We start from the raw sequence: 23,314 nt of genomic DNA on the forward strand, positions 1-23,314 counted from the left end.
ACTAGCTGTGTGACCTTAAGCAAGTCACTTAACCTTTCTGTATCTTGATTCCTTCACTGGTAAAAATATCTCTGTGTATCTTACTAAGATTTTTGTGAATCTCAAATTTGGTAAGATTTATTAAAGCACTTTTTAAATGGTAAAGCATTATACAAATATTTTCATCATCATATATCCATTAATATCCTTCCAGTTAGGTTACTAAGTAATGAGATTATAAGAAGGAATTGGATCCACTTTAACCATATAATCACTCTAACTGTATAATATGTTTACTGAATAACTGATCTAAGAACATGATGTTCTAACATGGTAGATTCAACTACTGGCTCCTATTCTCCTCCCCTTCCTACCTCCCTTACCATGTGACTCGGCAGTTCTTCCCACTAGAGGGAAGAGAGAATACTTACATCTGCATGCTCAGTGGGAAGGACAGAGTCCTTTTCCACTCCTTTACTTTGAGCTTGGTCATGTGACTTGCTTGGCCAATGGGATGCTAGCAGACCTGATGCAAACAGAAGCTTGAAATGTGCCTGCATATTTGCACTTGCCCTCTTCTCTTTTATCATCAATGACAAGACTTGTGGAGCAGACCTGGACCCAACGTGTGAGGAGCCTATGTCAGCCAACTCCCAACTAACCCACAGAGAAGTAAGCACAAATAAATTACTGTTGTTTCAAGTCACCACTTTTTAAGGTGTCCTGTTGCTCTGTACTATTGTAACAATCACTAACTGATAGGCTCAGTAATTATATAGAACATAGTATACTATATTTGTATGATCCTTAATTTAAAAGATCATCTTCAGGTTAGAAAATGTAACCCCTAGCCATTCATTTTATCATTTATCCAGCAATAATCAATGAGTACCAACTATTTGCCAGGGAGTATTCTAGGCACTGGGCTAGTCAGGTATGTAACACTAACTGCTATAATAAACAATGGCAAAATCTCAGTGCCTTATTACAATAATCGTTTATTTCCTTCTACATAAAGGCCAATGAAGATGTTCTTGGATGAAGGGCTCTCCTGAGTGGATCTCTTCCAAGTATGACTCAGGGATCCAGACTCCCTCCATATTGTGATGCCAATCATGTTCAACGTGTACCTCTGACGTAGCCTCAGAAGAGAAAGAGAGATGTGGGAAAGCATACTGGATACATAATCCCCTTCACCCAGAAACAACACACACTCCACTGGGAGAATTAGTCATATGTCCCCACACAGATGCAAAGGGGCTGGAAGTTGTAATCTCTGGCCAAGTAGCCACTTCCCAGCAATAACTTTACGCTAGAAAAGGGGAAAATAAATCTTTGGTAGGTAGTTAAGCATTTCTATCACAATTGGAGAACATTATTGGTGAATAAGTCATGGTTCTTGCCTTCAAGAAATTCAAAGACTTGGAGAGAAAGAAGAGATCCACACAAATAATTATAGCAGATGAGAAACGCTACAATAAAGGTAAGTACAAGATCCAATGTGTGAACAGAGAAGGGATGGTTAACTGCTGGGAAGGTGTTAAGGAAGACTATATTTAATTGAGGGGCAATGCATGAGCTGAGCCTTAAAGGATAAACAGAATCTTGCCAGACAGATGGAGGAGTAGGGGAGGATGCCAAGTGGAGAAAACAAAGGTTTGCATCATATAATGGCTCAGAGCCTCCTTCCTTACAAAGCGAGGGGGTAGTGTTGAGGGAAAGAGGGAAGGGGAAAGCACTGGTATTTGCAGGTGGTAAAACAACTTGCCTCACATACGAATTTGGAATAATGTAAGTTTCCTATTTAGAGCAGCCTTCACTTCCATGAGCACTGCTTTGGAATAACATTCTCTACAAAGAGACAAGTGCAACACACGACCCACACGATATGGCTAGAGCCAGCAAATCTAGAGCACGTGGTGCTGACAACACAGGGGTGGTAATGCCTCAAGAGGGAGGAGGTAAAAAGCTATCAAGTGACAGACTCTCTCTCCTCTCAGAGTCCTTGTCAGACAAAATAAAGACCAAATAAATAATGATACAAATCATGAATCAGGTTAATCTAATAAATATGCATCAAATCCTTTACGTTGCAGAGAACATAGTTTTCAAACCACCCACAGGAGAGTCACAAAAATTAAATACATATTAGGCCAAAAAATAAAATTTTAGTAAGTACCAAATAACAGACATACTGAAGAGCAGTAAATCAGCATTCTTTGACCACCAAGCAATGAAACTGAAAATTACTAATAAAAGTAGAAAGTAGAAAATTTGGAAACTTAAAAACACTTTCCTAAACAACCATTGTGTCCAAAAGAAAATCAAAGCTGCAGCTATTTAAAATACGATATAAAAAAATCTCTGGGATTCAGCTAAAGCTTTAATGAAGGAAACTCATAGCTTTAAATGCTCTAATTCTAAATAACAAGGAAAGAAAATATAAAATTTAAGTATGTGACATAATAGTACACATGAAATCCAAGAAAATCAATGGAAAATTACGAGAAGTAAGGAGAGACTTCATTTACATCTTCCTGATCCAACAGCTCTGCCCTCAGCCACTATACCTTGCTGCCTCACGGTCTTTAAATGGGTTTATAAAAGGAGATGAAGGGCTATGTCCCCTACTGGCTTCTACACAATCCAGTAAGATTGTTACAGAGAAGGTTGCCTGATTTTTTCAGGCCAACCTTGAATAGGATCCAGTAAAAGAACAAATAAAATAAATAAATAAAAGTGAAGAACAGAACAGTATTTGCAAACATTTGTCATCGTTCTAAGTTAATCTCTTTTAATGATAATCAAATGTGAAATGTCACTCCTGATTAAAAGCTATAGAAAAACTACACAGTAACCATTAGCATTATTAGGCTGTTCTCTTAAAATTCAACGTGGAAAACAAAGCAATATGGTTTGAAAAAAGAAAACAAAGGTGAATTTGGGGCTGGCCCCATGGCCTAGTGGTTAGAGTTCAGCATGCTCCGGTTCAGTGGCCCGGGTTCACAGGTTCGGTTCCAGGGTGCGGACGTACACCACTTGGCAGCCACCATGCTGTGGCAGTGACCCACGTACAAAGTAGAGGAAGACTGGCACGGATGTTAGCTCAGGGCACATCTTCCTCAAGCAAAAAAGAGGAAGACTGGCAACAGATGTTAGCTCAGAGCAAATCTTCCTCACCAAAAAAAAAAAAAAAAAAAAAAAAGGTGAATTTGTCAAAATCTAAAATATATTAGCTTATGTTTAAATATCAAGAGTTCTTTAACTCATCATCTGGATCTAAATTTAACCTTGTTAGCCTTTCTCAGCTAACTATGCAAAGAAATACATGTGAATATGTATAATGGACTCACTAGCTGTAAGATTCCATGAGAGAAGGAATTGTATCCACAGTGTTCCCAGCTATGACCTCGGCATCTGGCATCTAGTATGCCTAATAAATATATGTTAAATGAATGAAGAGATGAATAGTCAATATTTTTCTTATTTCTATCAATGAACAATGCCCAAAGGCAGATTTCAATACTCTCATAGAGATTTACATTTTATTTTCTTGTTCTTCAGTGTTACGAGACCTTAAAAAATAAGAAATTTAAAATGACAAAATTGGGCCGGCCCCGTGGCTTGGTGGTTAAGTGAGCGCGCTCCACTGCTGGCGACCCGGGTTCGGATCCCGGGCTCGCACCAACGCGCTGCTTCTCCGGCCATGCTGAGGCCGCGTCCCACATACAGCAACTAGAAGGATGTGCAGCTATGACACGCAACTATCTACTGGGGCTTTGGGGGGAAAAATAAATAAATAAAATCTTTAAATAAAATCTTTAAAATGACAAAATTGATTTGTAGCAGCTAAAAAGTACTGTCAATATATTCTCACATTTATAAGAACTGAAAATGTTTTCCTTATTAATATTTGTTGAGAAAGGCTTACTGTGTTAGGCAGATTGTCTCATTTGCTAATAAGCTTTCCAAGCTCTGGTTCCACTATATGCAAATTCCTCATTTCCCTTCAACTTAGTGACCACCATTAACAGCCTACTCTATTTTTCGCTGCCTTTATGTTTTTGCCTCAAGCTTTAACTGATTATATTCTTTGATTTCCTTACCCTGCTGTAGATTCCTTTTTAACTACAGATCTTAAAAGCGACACTAGCTGCTTTTTGTTCCTTGGGTTTTTTTTTTCTTCAGGATAATTATATTCTGTTGTGCCTTTTATTATCGTGTCTTTTAGGATCTCCTAACCTTGTACACTCTGGGGCTTTATTTAATAGTAAGCTCCCTCCTCCACTCTCCACACTAACCATGCTTATTAGGTTTCTTAATCCTCCATAATTTGCTTTCATGAAATCTTATACCTTTGAGTTGCTGTGTTCTATGAGCCCATTTCCTTAGTATCACTATTCCAAGCAGCCCAGAATCAACAAGCACTAAACATAAGCTTATTCACTTACTCAGCCAACATGACTCTACAGAAAAAAAAAAATCTTTGTTTTGAATGTTTATGGACCATAAAACTATACCATTTAACTTGGTATTTCATTTTCTCACCCAAACATTGCCTGAGAAGGTTAGGACCACAGAATTAGACTCTGGGCAGTCCTTAACATATAGTTATTAACTTATAGGCTTCAGGTTCTTCTTGGTCAGAAAACTACTCTGTTTTAACAGAACAGAAATAACAATACCCTGATGTTATGCAGTGACTAGTAAATTCCAACTATATCTTTGCCCTATACCTAAAATTCAGGAGAAGAGAAAAACATCTTTTTTCAGTGACTCTGCAAGAGCTCTGCTTTTCCAAATGGGTCATTTTTAAGACATCTGCATGTTCTTGAAATGTGACTACATAGCCAACTCGGGTCTTTTCAGCAGTCCATCCTCTGCTTTCTCTTCCATTCGACTTGCCACTGGCATCTTTGCTGGCGGGTATGTACAGAAGGGCCAAGAGAGCATATATTTTGTTTTTTGTTTTTAACTTCCTCGGGACTTTGGTTAAATTAAAAAAAAAAAAAACTTGGTAGTGAAGGGAAAGAGTTAATGAAATTTCCAAAGGTGCCTAGCTTATTCAAGCAAAGTTTACACTTCAACCCTGTGCATGTTAACTTGTGATCCTGCCCATCCAGATGATAGAAAGCAAAGCCAGTAAGTTCCTTATTTAATTGGTTTGCATCCACACGCTGCCCTCCAGGGCTCTGTTTACACAGCCTATCATGCAATATGCTCCACAGTTCTCTGCCTCTTTCAAAAGCATGTTTCTCCTGAGATTTGATATATGGCTTTCATGTTTAATCACTACATTAAACTCAATGCTCTGCTTCCTCCAGCATCAACCAACTTCCCTTCTTGGGAGGTGGGGAGAAGAGCACAGTTTCTTGCTCCTTCTGAACATAAAAGGAAGTCTGTTTTACTCTATTAGTAAAATCGCCAACTACACACGATCGTAGGCAAGCAACACGAGTACATCAACTGGGAAACAGTATTAAAATAGAAATCTTAAAACTCCTTTAGAAATAAGGTAGGCTGAGTGTTCTCAGCTGGAAAAGCCGAAAACGTTAGGTGATTGAGTTATAAACCAAAAGAAACGGAGTTTAACCAGCATACAACTCAGTACACAGAGGATACAGTGAGAGGGCAGCTAAACTTTTAATCAAATTAACATTGAGGATAGAACATTCCTGGGGTTCTCAGATGAGAATTAACTCAGTGCCTCTGCCTTCTGGTTGAAGGTTTTCTTAACCTTCACCACAAAGAGAACTTTCAATGTCTCTTTAACCGAACATGGCCATGGTAATGCCACAATCCTTTTCATAAGAATCTGTAGGTGACCCAAATTTCTGAGATAGATGAAAACCTCAAAAAATTAACCGACCTCTTTCAAAAAGTCAAGACAATCTATAATTTTTAAGTTTTAAAAATTACGGGAAATGTATGTGTCTTACTTTAAAATATTTCAAGCGAAAAAAGAAAAGTGAAACAAATATGGCAAATTATGAACAACAGTAAAATCTAGATGATGGATATGTGGGCATTCATTATACTCTACTCTCTACTTCTATATATGGTTGAAATTTTTCATTATAAAAATTTTTTTGAAACTTGTAAAAAAACACAAAGTTGTTGTTTATGGATTTGCTTTTGTACAAAAAAGAACTGATACAATTTCGATAAGAAAAAATTTAAATCACTTTCTAGGCCGATCATTTTGGTATACATGTATTCAACAACAGACCTTTTTTACCATATGCTGACAATGAAAACTCTCCTTCCTTCCTCCTGAATCTCTCTTTACAGCTTGAAACTCATTTACACAAACTGCAAATGTGGAATAAGTTCTGCATAAGTTGGGTTCTTTACTTGCAAAAAAAAAAAAAAATTATACATATATATGTAATTTTACTTTGAAATCCTTTCCTTGATGGCTAGTCATTGACCATAGTATTTATTTTTTAAGCGTTTTTTTCCTTAGTAAGATTGGCATCTTCCTCCATTTGAAAATCTTACTTTGTCAGGAACACTGTTACAGCTGTATACAACATTAAACAGAGCTAGTTTACTTTCTGTATTTGATGAACAATAGAGAATCTGAACCTATTAAAATCATACATTTAATTGTTCCAATATGCTACCTTATTTCTAACCAAAATTTGCATGATATAGAATGCCAAAGAATACATTTCTAGCTTCCTTTGTCATGATTCCCTCATTTGACAGTAAGCTAAAAGAGCTTATAAGAAAAAATAATTACCTGTTTCTTAATTTGAAACCATCTGAATTCTTTCCACAACATATTTAAATTCAAAATTAAAAGAATAAATAAACTTCTAATCAGTATTCCCCATAAGAGTTTTGAGAGGTCAGAACTCCGTAGTTTTCAAAGACAGGCAGATGTTCTCCATGACAGACATTAACAAAAAAAATCAGGACTTGGAAAAAATAAGAATCATGGACAAAATCTTTGGTCACAAGAGTGAAAGCTGTATGCCAGTACAGATGTTATAACAATTTTAGTGATAAATACTAACCCACACTACAGGAATTTAGCAGCACACTTTAATTTGGATTTGAAAATTTAACATAAATTTTCTGACTTTGACAATAGAAGCCTAATATTTCAGTTTTGTACACTATTTCCAGGTTTTACCTTCAAAATGAACCTAGTAGACTTTTTCATTTTAAAAAGCTATATTCCAGATCTGGAGCCTAAAGCCAGTTTCTGATCTGATGTTTAGGCAATTAAACCAGATCATAACAAAGTGGGTTCTTAATAAATATTTGGCGACTGAATGGCAATGATAAAAAGACATGCAATTTTTATGTAAAAATTCATTCTCCATCAATTTTATTCATTTATTTTTTATTATACTTAAAGATTTTAACTATTAAAAAAAGACAAAGACTTTTCACCCTATTTTGAGTCACTTCCTATGAATCAATAAAAAAGTCAAGTGGTAGACGCAATGCGACCATGTCTTCAGCCTCCACAGTCAATACTATAAAACAGAATGTTCATCTTATACTATCACTGTCACACGTGATTCAGAAGCCCAAGAACACACAGAATAGAAAGATTTCTGGAATCATAGTTCTCAAATTAGGTGACACTGTTAACTTAAATTTACAAACTTCATATTTAAAGAGTCTTACCAAGTTGGAGAAATTCATAAAGCTATACAATAAAAGAAAGATGAAGCTTTTGCAGAAGAAAAGCATGTCGGCTCCTTAATACCACTATAAAGAATACATAGTCCTTAGCTCCTTTGTGAACATCATAAACAAAAACATTTTTTTAAGTAAAAATGTAATAGAATTCAAACCAGAGTAAGAATGTTACTTTTAAATTTAATAAGCGATATATTTTTCTGCAAGTTATTTTCTCCTGGAATTGAAAATTAATGTTTATTGATCTATTTACAGTTCACTAAAGGGCATAATTCATTTGTACCAAACATGAGGCAAATTTCTGTGCTTTCCTTGTAAACATCATCAGAAACTCTGAAGCATATAAATCTCAGCAAGTGACATAAAGACACAGTCAAACCTAAGGATTACATGGCTACATTCACGCTTAATGAGAAGAAAACATCTAATGAGGCCGATATGCCACCATCTGTGAGAATGTAAATTTTGTATTGATAGATACAAAATAATGGCTTAAGGTGACCTTGATTTTCCATTACCCCCTCAACAAAACCAATTTTAAAAAAACTAATAAGTCATAGACAAATTTCTATTTCTCTTGGCTAAAACTCTTTGTACTTTGCTGGATTAAATGTATCTGCTACCCACATTTGATGACAAGTCACTTGCAGAGAATCTTCAGATTACTCAGGATGCTTTGTCCACTGAGAGAATAATATTCTATTTTGAGGAATGAGTATATACAACCCCCACCTCTGCTTTTAAAATGAAACTCTGCATATATGGAGCATTTAATGCTTATTGCAGAACTATCAAGAATCCCAAAGTGAACATCTCAAGTTATGAGTCCAAGCAGCCAACAGCCCTGCTTTGAGGTGGGGTTCATGTTTTGAAAAGAGGCTGCCTAGTCTGTTTAAAATCAAAATGGTTCTTGATCTGATGAATTACTCCTCAGAGAATAATGTAAATAAAATATACTCAGAATAACATTATTAATATAAACATACCTGAACCGGAGTCAAATTTGGTTTCTGACCTGCAAAGGGAAAGAAATTTTTTACATATGAAAGTTGCTTGTTAAAGAATAACTGTTATTTTTTGGGGGAAAAAAGATGCAATAGTTATAGATTTCAGTACATTGGTCAACAAGTAAAATAGCCTTTTAAGATGTAAATACATATTTATTTTAACCATTTCAAGTGCAAGCATTACCCTAGGTCCCCTAAACCTACACATATCCATTGAGAGAGCACAGTATGGAAAAGACATTAACTTTTTAGCTTGTTTTTGAGAGAAAGAGGATAAATTATGTAAAAAAAAAAAAAAAAAAAGCACCCAATCTCTACAGACTAACTTGCTTCAGTAATATAATAAAGTAATAAAAAACTCAAATTTAAAATTATCTTCTTTACTTATTATTAAAGATTTTCAATTATTCAACACCAAGTAATTTTTCACTAAGTTCTTCACAGAGTAAATGAACCTAGTAACCCCATACATTTACTAAGAAGGAGAAAAAAAATCTGAGCCCTTGTGGGAACATTATGTTTTAGATATAGGTTAATACTGGTTGTAAATTCAGAAGCCTTTGAAGCTCTCAGTTCGGCTGTGGGAAAACTTCTGTTGGGTAATTATTCTCAAGATGCTGCTGATGTGCTGTCAAGCAGAATTAACCCTGTGACTAGGCCCAGCTACACAAGCTACTATAAGACAGCATTGTCTATATCTAGCTCTCAAACCAATTAGCGGGCATGCTCCAGCCGGATTTATATCACACATTAACAATCAATAGTATATATGCTCACAGCTGCCACAGCAAGATACAAGAACCGACCAGCAGGAATCCTGTTAAAGGATGTTACATTGACAGAGAAGTTTTTTTTTTCCTGGGGAAATGTAGTTAACTAAGTGGGAAAGGAGATTTCTTTGAAATTATGCCAGGGTACCAAAGCACTTTGGGAAGCGGTGGATTTTTTTAACGTAAATTAGCTTTGAGAGAAGTCATCAAAGGGGGGAGGGGGAAGGATAAGCAAGAAGCAGCTTCCTCTGTCATAAAAATTCATCTTCTCAAACATCGCCAAATAAAGTTTCACCTGATGCTTAAACAAAGCCAATAATTGTAAAAACAAAACTGATTATTACAACCATGGTTATCATAACCACCACTGTAACCTAGGTCCACATTTTTTCCAAGCCCTGGCCCCACCCAGTCCTCATCTCCATCCTTCTCTTACATGTCCCTGACTCCTCTTTCAAGGTGCAAACCCATTGTCACTTTTTGTCCTCTCTCCTGTCCTGGAAAGCCTTGCCCTGCATCCTCTTCTTAGTTTCCAGCATCCCTGAGCATAACTCTGAACGACACTCACCACGTGCAGTCCTGCTGGTGTCCCCATGCGCCCTCCTCACCAGACTGTGCCTCATGAACCTCTGAGGCCATAGCGCCTACCGAGTGCCTGGTGTTTGTACTCAACAGCTGTCTGTTGAAGGAAACTTCTGCCTCCACACACATCCTTATCTCCTTCTTACCCGCGTGAGAGGTGTTCTTCCTTCTGTCTAAGGTTCCCTCCACTTATGTCCTAAAATGCATTCTCTCATCTGCCCGGAAACCAGGCTGGATCAATTACTCCTTCTCTCTGCCATGTTTGGGTCCCCACAGGTTCCTCCTCCCTTCTGCAGAGAAGTGCTCCAGAATTCAATAAATGCCCTCCCTCAAATCTGTGCCCTACCCTTGTTATCCGCTTTGTTCCTGGCTTTACAAACAAGTTTCTTGAAAGGATAGATTTTATCCTACACTGTATGCCTTCCTTTCCTGACCTCCCAACATGTTCTCTCTTTGAACCACTAGGATCTGTCCTTGCTAAGGTTCATCAGTGGAGTCCTAATGCTAAATCCCAAAGCCCTATGCCAGTCCCTCCATCACTAAACCTCTCTCCAACGAACACCACCACCTGAATGTCGCACTGAAACCTCAAATGCCACATGTGCTAAGGTGAATTCATTTTCTTTTCCTTTAAATATACTTCTGCTCTCTTCCCTATCATTGAAGTTGGAAATCATGACGTTATTCTAGTTTTTTTCTGCACCTCCAATATCTGATTAGTCACCAGGACCTGTTCAATCTACGATGTTCCCTCCTCTCCATCCTCACTCTTACCATCTTGAGGCCTATTTTTGGCTCAATAATCTCATAACCAGTAGCCCCCTCTCCCTCCCGATCCATAATCTAATCAGCTGCCAGATGTTTTCAAAACACTAATCCGATCACATTACCACCATCCCAACAACTAGAGTAGAGTTGTCTAAACTTAGGTTACAAGCTGACCCATTAGTGGATTATTAAATTAATTTGGTGGATTACACCCAGTATTTTTTAAAAACTAAAATAGAACAGAAAAGAAGACAGAATGCACTTCACATACTGACAGTACGTGCAGTTTTGTGCAACTTTTAGGTATATGTACATGCATTTGTATTTGTGTGTATGTGTGTGCATGTTCACACATGTGTGTACTGGGCAGTACTACCCTTACAAGTGAGCACGAAGCCTCTGCTCCAGCCTTCCTCTGCCTGTGCCCTCCTCTCCACCAGGCAAGGGGTCCCCTCTTGTATCTGAAGCTCCAAGTACCAGGGTCGCCAGCATTCTCTACCAAAACAGCCCACATGGGCCCTTTCTTCAGGTCCAGTTGTGCTGCCCCCGGAGGGGGGGGCCAAAGGCTGTTACTTGAGGGAGGGAGCTTGGACCTGAGGCAGAAGGAAGGGGACAGATAGAGCAGGGCAAGATGCTTTCTTTACTCTCCCCGTTCCTGCTCAGAGAATCCTTAATTCCAACCCTCCTGGGAGAGTGGGGAGCCAGAAGCACCTAGGGACCAGAGAGTACCCCTTGGACCAGACTGGTGTGGCTCAATGGCCTTGGAACTCAGTGCCTGGCTAGTGGGCTTAGGGAAGGGGCAATGGGCAGGAGCACAGGGCTTCTGGCAGGAAAGAAAGAGCCCCTCCCCAGTAAAGAAGGAAGGAGAGGAGGTGTTTCTCTGAAGGATTCCATGGCCACTGGAGAGAAGGTTGAGGGAGCCCCACCCCCCCCCCCCCACTCCTCCCACTTGGCCGAGTTGCTGCTGTCCCAGCATCTCCCCAGGGTGAATAACAGTCTTTTGGTGGAAGACAAAATTAATTTTAAATTTGCATTCTTATCAGTTATTTGGTATCAATGGTTTTACACACAGTTTTCCTTCTTTTGGTTTAAGGTATATTTGCCAAGGTAGGTTGGTATATCCTTTCTAACAGTTCATTGCCTTGATTTATAACTTTTAAATAATTAGCTATATTGTATCCCCATTTGTCCTCTTGCTCAGGCCCTGCAAATGTTAGGGCCAGGCTTGGTATTAAGTCATCACGTAAAAAGATATGTCCTTACTATGGGTCATAGACAAAAAAGTTTGAAAGTTACTAACCTCGCGACATCCAGTCCACACTCCTCTGCATGGGGAGTGAGGGGCCCACCGTGATCAGCTCTGCAGCTCCACCTTCTCTAACCCACACTGTACCCTTCCCTCTCACCAAATCGAACTATTGCCGTATTTTTTCACAGTTTGCATCCAGTATCCTCGGCCTAGAATCCCTTCCGGCAGCTCATCACTGACAAACCTTTACTCAACTATCAAGACTCACCTCGGTCCTGTCAGCACCCTGCCTGCCCCATCGCCTCCCAGAGCTCCTTGCTCGCCCTCGGTTACTGCACGGGGTGAGGCCTGCATGGCAATCCCATACTGTGTGGCCCTGACACTAAGCCCAGCGAGGTGAAGCTGGCTCTTAGCCTTCTTTATATTCCCAACACTTAACGCAGCACCTGGCACTGAAGAATTATTAAAAACTTGTAGTAGGAATTAACACACACACACAAATGAATCTGTAAATTAACAGAAAGCCAAAACAAGATACAGTGATCAAAAACTGGATAAAATGCCTCTTTTGAGATACAAAAAGTCATATCCGAAAATTTTTATTCCTCAGACCATCTTATCTTCTCCAGGGATAGCTGGTCAATATGTAAAACATACACACAGAGTACAGAGAAAACATCTTCACAAACTAATTAATGACCTTAGGTATCAGTTTAAAAAAAAAAGAACATTTTCAGAATTCTCAAACACAGTAAAGAACCTTCAAAAAAAATACAACTACTCTATTAATAATTAAAACATAATAAGAGAAGTTAATACTATCAGTTTGGGGGGTAGGGAAATCGGTCCTATAGTATAAATTAATTTGGATTTCTGTCAGATTTTACATACACACAGGGACACAAAGGCCTCCTCCATCATACTATGGATGGTGACCATCTCTACTCACAAATCCTCTTTAAGAAAGTAAGTAAAATAGAGATAGGAACAATGGCAAGTGTGGAAAAGGAATTCACATGTAGCAGAGATTGTACAAGAAAGGCAAAGAGGGCTGTCCATTCACTCACTCCAAACGCATTTCTCAGGTGCTTCTCTTCAGTAGTCTACTTAGGTGTTAGACGGTAGGGATATGAAAATGTACAAAGGAACGTTACGTGGGTACAAGATGCACAGATATAATCGTGTCTCCATGGACACCCATTCTACCCCGTGATTACATACTTACATCTAAGCTTAAAGCTATTCAACCAGTTCTTCTGGCAATCGCCAAAATATGGTGAACACAGCACAGACTGCTACTGTCTTCCAACATCCATTCTCCCTTCTTTAATTTTAGAAATAGAATCTCTGAGTTTTAGATGGGCACATGGCTGCCTGGGTAACACAATTTTTCCACAATATTTCCCACCTCTTTTGTAGTTTGTTGTGACCATGTAAGTTCTTGCCAAAAGGATGCAAGTAGAAGTGATGTGTATAACATCTGAGTTACGCCCTTAAAGGGCATGATTGCACCCTTCCCCTCTTCCTCTTCTTCCCACTGGCTGGAATGTAGATGTGATTCCAGGAGCTAAAGCAGTCATTCTTAGATCATGAGAGAGAAGCTGATATTAGAGCAACAGCCTTTGGCCACCCCTTGGGCTAAAGATGCAGACACACTGGTAGCACCATATGAATCCCAAACCGTTACTATGGTGAAGCCACTGTTATTTTGGAGTTTTGTCAGAGCAGTCGTAACAATAATGCCACATTAATAAAGGCTTAAACTAGAACTTCCAAATTTTTAAACCTAGAAAGTTTTTATGACATTAAAAACCATAAAAGGTAGATGCTAGGAGAATTTAAGTATCATTATTGCTTTTTAAATAATTAAAAGATATAATATATACATTCTTTTGATAATAGAGTTGCAGATTTTCAAAAGAGGGCAGTTTTAGTCATTAGTTAGAGTCCTATAGTCCTAGACAAATTTATAAAACTACTAAAAATCTATAAAACTACCAGTGTCCATGAAAGTTCTATGTGTACTGAAGTCAAAAGCCTTTTTATTTTATTACTTTTTAAAATTTTATTATCTCTTATGAGGAAGCCACAAAGTCTCAGAGAACATTGCTTTTTGCTTAATGTTCCATTGTATTAAAAATTTAAACATAGGAACCACGTAAGTATGAACTACAGGTTAATAAAATGTTTCAGACACCATGGAGAAGAGTGAGGGTGCTGTTCTTATGCCAACTGTAGATTCTAGCTGCAGAAAATTATTAGAAGGAAGCAGCAGGAGTGACAGACTGGTTTTTGCCTATAAACACATTACATATGGCAACTCTATACCAAGGATACTCTAGGACAATCCAAGCCAAATAACCTGTCCTGTTGTTCCCTTAAAGCACAGAAAATTTTCAGAAATTCCAATATTTCAGGATCCTACTTATAAGTCTAAGAATTTCTTCTTCCCTCTCCAAGTAACTCAAAGGCCTTCATCAGCCCAGAGGCTAGTAACAATGGCAATGAATATTTACACATCTTCTTTCAGTTACATAAACATAGTAACTTCCTGTGCTGGGAATGCTCCCTCCTCCTCCTCTCACCCACTCCAGCATCTCTTAACCCCTCTGCCTACTGAACTTCTAAAACTTTCTCCACATTTTGCTGAATTATCAATTCTCTGAAGAGGAGTGGCCAGACCAGATTAAATCCCTTTACTGTATATTTTGATAGCACCAGCCGCTCCTTCTTTGCACTCATCCGAGTTGCAATCCTGCTCTGTTCATGTGGTTATATGATCATACTAAGAGTTCAATAATTGTGTCAGACACTATTTGTTGCCTATCTAACGGTCCGTATTCCTTTTCCCTGATAACAGAATTCCAATTTTTGAAGGTGCTAAAAATATGTCCGCCCCAAGAATGAATCACCACTAGGCCAAGCTGACTGGGGCAATCCTATTCTGCTTTGTCAGTGACTGGTTCAAGGATAGGCATGTACCCAGTTCTAAGCAGTGAGAGGTACGGGGAAGTCTGCTGGGGATACTTCTTGGAAAGGTTTTTCTCCAAGAAAAGGTCAGGGGTGATTTAGGGAGAAGGCTCTTTTTCTACTCTCTCCCTGTTTCCTGCCTTTTAAGTTATTATGTAAGGATATGACACTGAGAACTGCTGTAGCAAGCTGGTGACCATGAGGGGAAGGCCAAGAGAACCACAGAAATGCCAGCCCAGAACTCCGATATAATTCCAACTCCAGGACAGCCTTTCTCTAGAGTTCTTGCTGAGTTAGTTCATCAAGTCTGGCATTGCTGGCCCCTTTACTTGGATATTTCTGTTACTTTTAACCCAATGTATTCTAACTGATATTGTTACCATGGCATTAGGAGGTTATGAGCTATCTACTTATTGTGTGTAAAACTTAGGCCTCTATATTATATTTTGATGATAATGATGCTATAAATACAAAAGACAGAAAAATACACAGAAAGAAAAAATATGAATTTAAATGTTTAGACATATTAGCTACCACAACTAAAAACTGAGAAAAAGATACAAATAAAAGGTGCCCATTACATGCTTAATCTTTTTCTAAACTTAAACATATAAATCAAAAATTCAGAAATTTAGAAATTGAGATAATCAGGAGCAAAAGAGCAGCAGAGTCCCTCCCACGCTGCTGGAAGATGCCTTAGTGAGGCATTAACGAGAACATTCAGGTTTCGTTTCCATGAGGCACCTACAATTGTTCTTCTTGATTTCTTGACAGACTCTTCCACTGGGCACTGTAACACACTGTGGGGAACACACCTGTGTAAACTCCTGCTCCCCGCGGGCACACTTCTGCTTCCACTGGTACTGGTGTTTTTGTTTTTGTTTTCCTTTTAACCAGGCCCTGGCCCTTTCACCGGGATCACTGGCCCCCTGATACGCTGGAGACTTTATTCAGCAGAGTGGTATCGTCTATTTAACACTGAGGTAACAATAGTGGAAAAGGCAGCCAATGGAGACAGACAGACGTGAGCCCAGTCCCAGGTCTTCCGCTTTCTACCCCATGAACACTCTAACTCTCAGTTTCACTATCTATAGAATGAGAGTTATAGTTACCTTTTAAAATTTTTGTGTGGATTAAAGGAGATGATACTATCAAGTGCCTAGGGCAGGCTCTGGCACATACGAGAAGTTGAGTATAAGGTAGGTTTTATCGAAGCTATGACACTAAGGAAAGTTTACCTGTGGCTACAAGTACAACCAGCAATATTTTAGCTATAAAAAAACAATACTATATTATAAAAAGAAAGAATGTATGACTCTAGTTGAGGTCTTACTTGGGGTGCAATTTTAATATGAGGCTCCAAATATGTAGAAAAAAATAAGAGAGAATAGTATAAAAATAACTGAAGAAACTGGAAATATTTAAGAGGGAAGGCTAATGGAAAATAATACAAATGACCTGATTACACAATACAGAAAAGGAATCTTATTTGTCCTTGAAACACAAATAAAACATTCTGTCACTAAAATAGTTGCACAATGCACTCAAGAGCATACTGGAACAAGAATCAGGAAACCTGGATTCCAGTTCAGGAACCAGGACAAGCAACTTATTTGTGAGCCCCATTTTCCTCATTAGTAAAATGAGGCATTTGAAATAAATCAATGTTGAGCCACACAAACTATCCCACGGAGAGGTAAGCTGTCTAAATTTTTTATGCATCTCCCAAGAACGAAGAAAAGGGGAGGGGGAGGGGAGAGAACAGAGGAGAAGTGAGTGTGAGGTGATAAAAATTTGCATGTATAGAATTCGAACCTATAGATGGATAAGACTGAAAAAGACAGATAATTCTTAAGGCCATTTTTGGCTCCCAGGTTCTACAATTCTCTAGGTCATATTGATAACTGCCTTCTTTGAATTCCAACATCATTTCCCAACTGTATGATTTATAACACTTAATCATATGTTTCCTCTAAAATAATTTTTCTTGTGTATAAATATATCTCTAGAGAGAATAAAGCTTTTAGAGTAAAGATCCTTTAGCCATTGAGAATAAATTCAAAATGCTAAAGAAAACAGTGCTAAGGAGAATAGAGCCTACTTCATGTTACGAGCTAAACTGTGTGCTCCCAAAATTCATAAGCTGAAGTTCTAACCCCTAGTACCTAAGAAAGTGACTGTATTTGGAAATAGGGTTTTTAAAGAGGTAATTAAGTTAAAATGAAGTCATTCAAGTGGGTGCTAATCCAATAGGACTGGTGTCCTTATGAGAAAAGGAAATTAGGACACAGACAGACACAGAGGGAAAACCATATGAAGACACAGAGTGAAAACAGCCATCCACAAGCCAAGGAGAGAGGCCTCAGAAGAAACCAACCCTTCTGACATCTTGATCTCAGCCTTCCAGCCTCCAGAACTGTGAGACACTAAATTTCTGTTGTTTAAGCCCCTGTCTGTGGTCCCTTGTTATAGCAGCCCTAGCAGACTAATACACTTCATTTCTTCCTCAGTCAGATATTCAGCAACCTCAAACCTCCAATAAAAGCCAAAAACCTAGACATTAGCTGGAAATAAAAATGCCTACAGCTCTTATACACTTTAACCCATTTTAGGTACAAAATATATTTGATTTCTCTATTCTCCCTCACTATTTTTAACCATACTCTGCCACAGTGCTTTATCTGCATTTTGACCACTGGGCAGCTGCTTCTGCAAACCACATCATAGAGACCACCAGTAGGCATACCATAAGATTCTGATCAATGGGCTCTTTGTCTCTTCATATCGCTGTGGAAGAATGTTTCCAATGGTTCTGCCTGGTCCTTTCACACTAGCGTTGTGTACATACTTGTCATGTGCTCTCTGGGGGATGAGGCAGACTTGGGAGGTAGTAAAATTTACTGCCCTACATCAGTTTTACACATAATATTTGTTTTCTTATTTTCCCTGGAAATTTTCATTTCTACTTTAGGTTGTAATCAGAAATACAACAATATAAGTTGTGGCTAGCAGATTAGTGCTAGACACAATAATTGGCAGATCCTAAAATTTTAGAGAGACAACAAAAGAAACTCAAACAAGAGCAATCCAGAGTTGACTGGTGTAGAGGCAAAGACTCTGGACACCTCAAGAGCCTCTGCAGATGTCAAGCGGAGACGAAATGATAAAGCAGGATCATCTGCTACACTTTACAGAACTCTATAGGAACTCTTTAAAGGGACAAGCAGAGCCCAATGTAGCTCCTTAGAGCCTAATTGCACCATTGTTTGATAACACAGTTTAATTATTAATATTAATAATGATAGCTACAAGTCATGAAAGTAATCATTTAATTATGCTGTTTAGTAAGACATGGAAGTATATTACTTAGACAGGATTATATTTTAAAAATCATTAGTTAATAATTTTATGGTTAAAATAGATGTTTTGGTTGTCTAGAGAATACGTTCATCCAAAGCCCCTCATTTTCTAGATATCACTGTACACAAACAGAAGATGCAACACAAAATTAGGAAGAGAAAACCATAAATTAAGAATAAAGAGGCCGTGGAGGAAAGATCTGATTTCCAGTCTTAAGTCTGCTCCCTGTTTCCAGAAAGCCCTGAAAAAGTCATTGAGATCTTAAAAAGTCAGTTGTGTCTTTTATTTGTAAAGTAAGGATAATATCTGCTACTCCATGCAGTTTTTTTGAGAACAAAACGAATAATGGTTGAAGCACAAGAAAATGTTATATGAATGAATTTTCCTTGAGAATTTTAGGATTATACAATTCAATAATTAAATTGAATACAGAAACTCATTTTCATGAGAATCTTAAATTCATTCATTATTTCACTGAAAAATTTAGCATTTCTAGTTAGAGATTTTAAAACCCAGCCTAAGAAATGCAAATCAACACAACACTAAGATGTTACCTCACGCCCCTTAGAATGGCTATAATCACCAAGACAAAAAACAGCAAATGTTGGGGAAGATGTGGAGAAACAGGAACCCTCATACACAGCTGGTGGGAATGCAAACTGGGTGCAGCCTCTATGGAAAACGGTATGAAGATTCCTCAAAGAACTAAAAATAGAGATGCCCTATGATCCAGCTATCCCACTACTGGGAATCTATCCAATGAACCTGAAATCAACAATCCAAAGAGGCTTATGCACCACTATGATCATTGCAGCATTATTCACTATAGCCAAGAAGTGGAAGCAACCTAAGTGTCCCTCGACTGATGATTGGATCAAGAAGATGTGGTATATATATACAATGGAATACTACTCAGCCATAAAAAAAGACAAAATCGTCCCATTTGCAACAACATGGATGGGCCTGGAGGGTATTATGTTAAGTGAAATAAGCCAGAAAGAGAAAGACAAACACTGTATGATCTCACTCTTATGCGGAATATAAACCAACACATGGACAGAGAAAACTGTATTGTGATTACCAGGGGCAATGGGGTTGGGGGGTGGGCACAAGGGATGAAGAGAGACATATATATGGTGATGGACAAACAAAAATGTACAACCCAAAATTTCACAATGTTATAAACTATTAAAACATCAATAAAAAAAAAAAAACCAGCCTAAGGCAAACTTTCAAGGGCAAAATGGATGAGAAAGTCATTGATTCCTTTTTCCATTCATCCATTATACACAGATATTGGGCACTGACCATATATAAGTACTGTTCTAAGCTCTGGGATATAGCAGAGACTAAGACAGACCAGGTTCCTGCTCTCATGGAGCTCACATTCTGGTAAAGAGAGTCAGATAGCAAACAACTACAAAAATTAGATTATTTCAGATAGAGGCTGAAGTAGAGTGCCTTCTGTAATAAAATCTAGAGAGTAAGGGGATAGAGAGTTCCTGGGGTGGGGCTGGGGGAATTATTTTAAATAAAGTGGTTAGGTATATGCTTTAGGAGGAGGGGACATTTCAACTGACACCTAAAGAATGAGAAGGAGCCCACATGTAATGTGGGTGCAAAATGGAATCTTTGGTAGAGATTCCAAAGGAAAGGGCAAAAGCAAAAACCCAAGCTTGCTATGAAGAAGAAAGAGAGGAGAAGAAGGGGGAGAAGAAGAGGGAGGAGGAGAAGAAAAAAAAGGGGCGAATAAAGGCCAACGTATCTAGAAAGAAGTGAATGAAAGACAGAATGGTAAGAGATGAAGTCAGAGAAGTAGACAAGGGCCAGATCAAGCTTCAGAAGCCATTGTAAGGAGTCATGACTTTTGAAGATACAATGATAAATCATCAGAGGTTTTAAAGAACAAATTATAATCTAACTTAAATTATTTAAATCTTCACCCTGCTATGCAAAGAATGAACTACAACGAGACAACAGCCAAAGCAGAGAGCCCACCAAGCACCCAGATCTTGGTTTTTAATACCATCTTTAATAAAAGGACCCAGGACCCCTTGGAGAAATGGCTAATTCTAGAACTGGGGCAAGAAATACACAAGATGAGCCTGGAGCATCAAGTAGTGCCGGAAAGTAAGGAAGGGCTCAAAAACAAACCAACGGAAAACCCCTACATTGATGGGGATATATCAAAGGGACCCAGGAGTTAACTGAAAGAGCTCCCAACAGCCAAAGCTGGAAAAATATGAGCAAGAAAAAAAATAAAGTAGTATTGGACGATAACCCGAAGTATGAAATAAATATCCATGTGTCCATATTGGTATAAATAAATGATTAATTAAATAAATAAATGAGAGAAAAGACACAAAATTTCCCCTGCAGATGAATTCCAAATAATTTAGGTAGATACTTTGCCCTCAAGATGGGGAGCATAACTCCCCACTCCTTAAGTGTGGGCTGTGCATATTGACTTCCTTCCCAAGAGCACAGTAGGAAAGGGGAAAGAGGAGTAACTTTACAGGGGGCAAACCTAATAAACCTACTTCAACCATGTGACCACGGTCGATATCAAAAGTGATGTCATGTTTATAGTATGTGCCCTTGATATGATGTGATGAAAATCATCACACTGTATCTCTGTGACCTTCCTGCCCAGAACCCAGAACCTCAGTCTAATCAAGAGAAAAACATCAGGCAAATCCCAATAGAGGGGCATCCTACAAAATACCCCACCAACACTCCTCAAACCTGTCAAAGTCACCAAAAATAAGGAAAGTCTGAGAAACTGTCACAGTCAAGAGAAGCCTAAGGCGACACGAGGACTAAATGTGATGTGGTACCCTGGATGGGATCCTGGAACAGACAAAGGACATTAGGTAAAAACTAAGGAAGTCTGAACAAAGTATGCACTTCAGTTAATAAAAACATATCAATAAGAGTTCATAAACTGTAAGGAATATACTATACAAAAGTAAAATATTAATGATAGGGGAAATGGGGTAAGGGAGTACACAGGAACTCTCTCCTCAATTTTTCTGAAAATATGAAAGTGTTCAAAAAATAAAGTATATTAAGAAAAAAAGCAAAAGCAGTAGTTTAGGTGCAAGATGATAAAGATGATGGTGAAGCAGCAGATACAGTGAGGAGTCAGATTCAGAAGATATTTTGAAAGTGTGCAGCACAAAATGTGTTAGTAGATTAGATATGGAGGGTGAGGGATGCAGAATAATCAAGGATGACTCGTAGGTTTTTGCTCAAGTAACTGGCTAGATAACGAACAGTACCTTTATTTAGTATATGGGGGAAAATGAGAGAAGAGTAGGTTTTGTTGCTTCTGAGTCATTTTGCCACCTCTATTTGTTGCTAATTCCTAATTCATCCTTGTGAGCTGGTAGGATCAATAAGAAAGTTTCAAGCTGTATGGTCCCACACAGGATCTCAGGTTAGTATAATTTTCTTGGTTTTCTCTCAATCATAAAGATACTAAAAGCCTACTTTATAATAGAAAAGTATATAACTGCCTTGAAAAGAGATGGCATAAAATATTTCTTGATCTAATTTTGGGACAAAAATTAGTCTAAATTCAGCCCAAAAATTAGTTGAGACTAAATCACTGGTTTCCTAGGCCCAAATCAATGATTCTGGAAGATGTATGATTATCTGAACTACATCAAGCTTTTAAAAAGCACAGATTAAACAGTCTGGAAATCTATGCTTTTAAGTTCTCCAGATGATCCTGAGAACAGTGACCTGGATGGCATTCCTTTAAAGCAAAGAAAACTTCTATTTAAAATAACAAAGCATCCCGCCTTTCTGATTATTTCAATTTGTTTATATTAGTAATTTCCAAAGTAACTTTTTTGCCCAACGAGGAATAAAAAAATTTCCCGTCACATTGTGTAAACTTCCACATTCACAAGCTGTCATGCATCACCATTATAAAGTTATCTTTGTGGGAAACATTGAACTAAGTACCAAAGAAGTGAAAAATCTGTCAGAAAAGACCCAGTCCCAGGGCAAAAAAGGATACACTGGCCACTTTCTTGGTGAACTTCTTAAAAATACTTGATTTCACAGCTATCGTTTCTGGCTACATGAATCCAATGATAAAACCTTAGATTCCATAAATTACTCAGACTGGCCAGCAAATCACCTAAAGAGATTCATCACTAAAAAGATATGTCTTGTGTGGTCAGTGAATTTACACTCCATTAAACCCCCAAGCAAAAATAATATGAAAGACAAGGATTCAATATCAAGAAGCCTTCTCTCAAATATGGAAACCATGAAAAGAAATCCATTAGAAGATCTGAACTTTCATTAAGTCGTAGGCAGTCAAGAACATTTATGGAGTGCTCACTATCTGCAAAGCACTCTATTTGAAGGAAGAGGTCTTGTTTTAAGTAGCCATAATTCAGCCCATAAAGCCCTTTATAGTTTAAGATCAACAGTTTGAACCTCAATCAGGAGTAAATGGGTAGCTGGTTCATACTGAAGGATGCAGGCATAACCTGGTCAGTGCTGCTCAGTTGCTTAAATTGAATGGGCCTTTGCAGTTTGCGTAAATTCCACCTTCTGGGTGGTCTTCCAGAGCAATCTCAAAGAGGGCACACCACAGACGTACTGGAGTTAATTTATGCTTATGTAGACTATGAGTCATGCAACCGCCATTAACACTATATACTTAAGTGAGTACATAGAAATAAAACGTGCAAATCTCCAGCAGCACAAAGCCAATTTTCCTTAGAGCGGAAAAACTGCAGCTAGAATCACCACTGGAAAACAAATCAAGACACACATGAAAAAGTATAGTTTGTTCCAAGTACAATGCAAGATAAGAAAGATAAAATATAAATAGCAGAAGGAATCATGGGTTACAGCCAGCTAATCCATGATCATGAAATATAGGAATGATAAACCAAATATCATTTGTTATGATTATCTGGTTATCTGGTTTGACTTGAATTGACTCT

At 38.1% G+C, this 23,314-nt stretch overlaps 1 protein-coding gene across 1 annotated transcript in view; it reads right to left on the reverse strand.

Annotated features, from left to right (window-relative positions):
* The window catches only part of MSRB3 (methionine sulfoxide reductase B3), a 164,491-nt gene that overhangs the window by 72,327 nt on the left and 68,850 nt on the right, over positions 1 to 23,314 (reverse strand). Inside the window, exon 5 of the mRNA XM_004429371.3 lies at positions 8,625 to 8,653. Coding sequence (XP_004429428.1) covers positions 8,625 to 8,653 — 29 coding nt within the window. The remainder of the gene's footprint in view (positions 1 to 8,624; positions 8,654 to 23,314) is intronic.

This window comes from Ceratotherium simum, chromosome 17 (genome assembly GCF_057802395.1).
Source record: "Ceratotherium simum simum isolate JZ-2026a chromosome 17, ASM5780239v1, whole genome shotgun sequence".
NCBI lineage: Eukaryota > Metazoa > Chordata > Mammalia > Perissodactyla > Rhinocerotidae > Ceratotherium > Ceratotherium simum.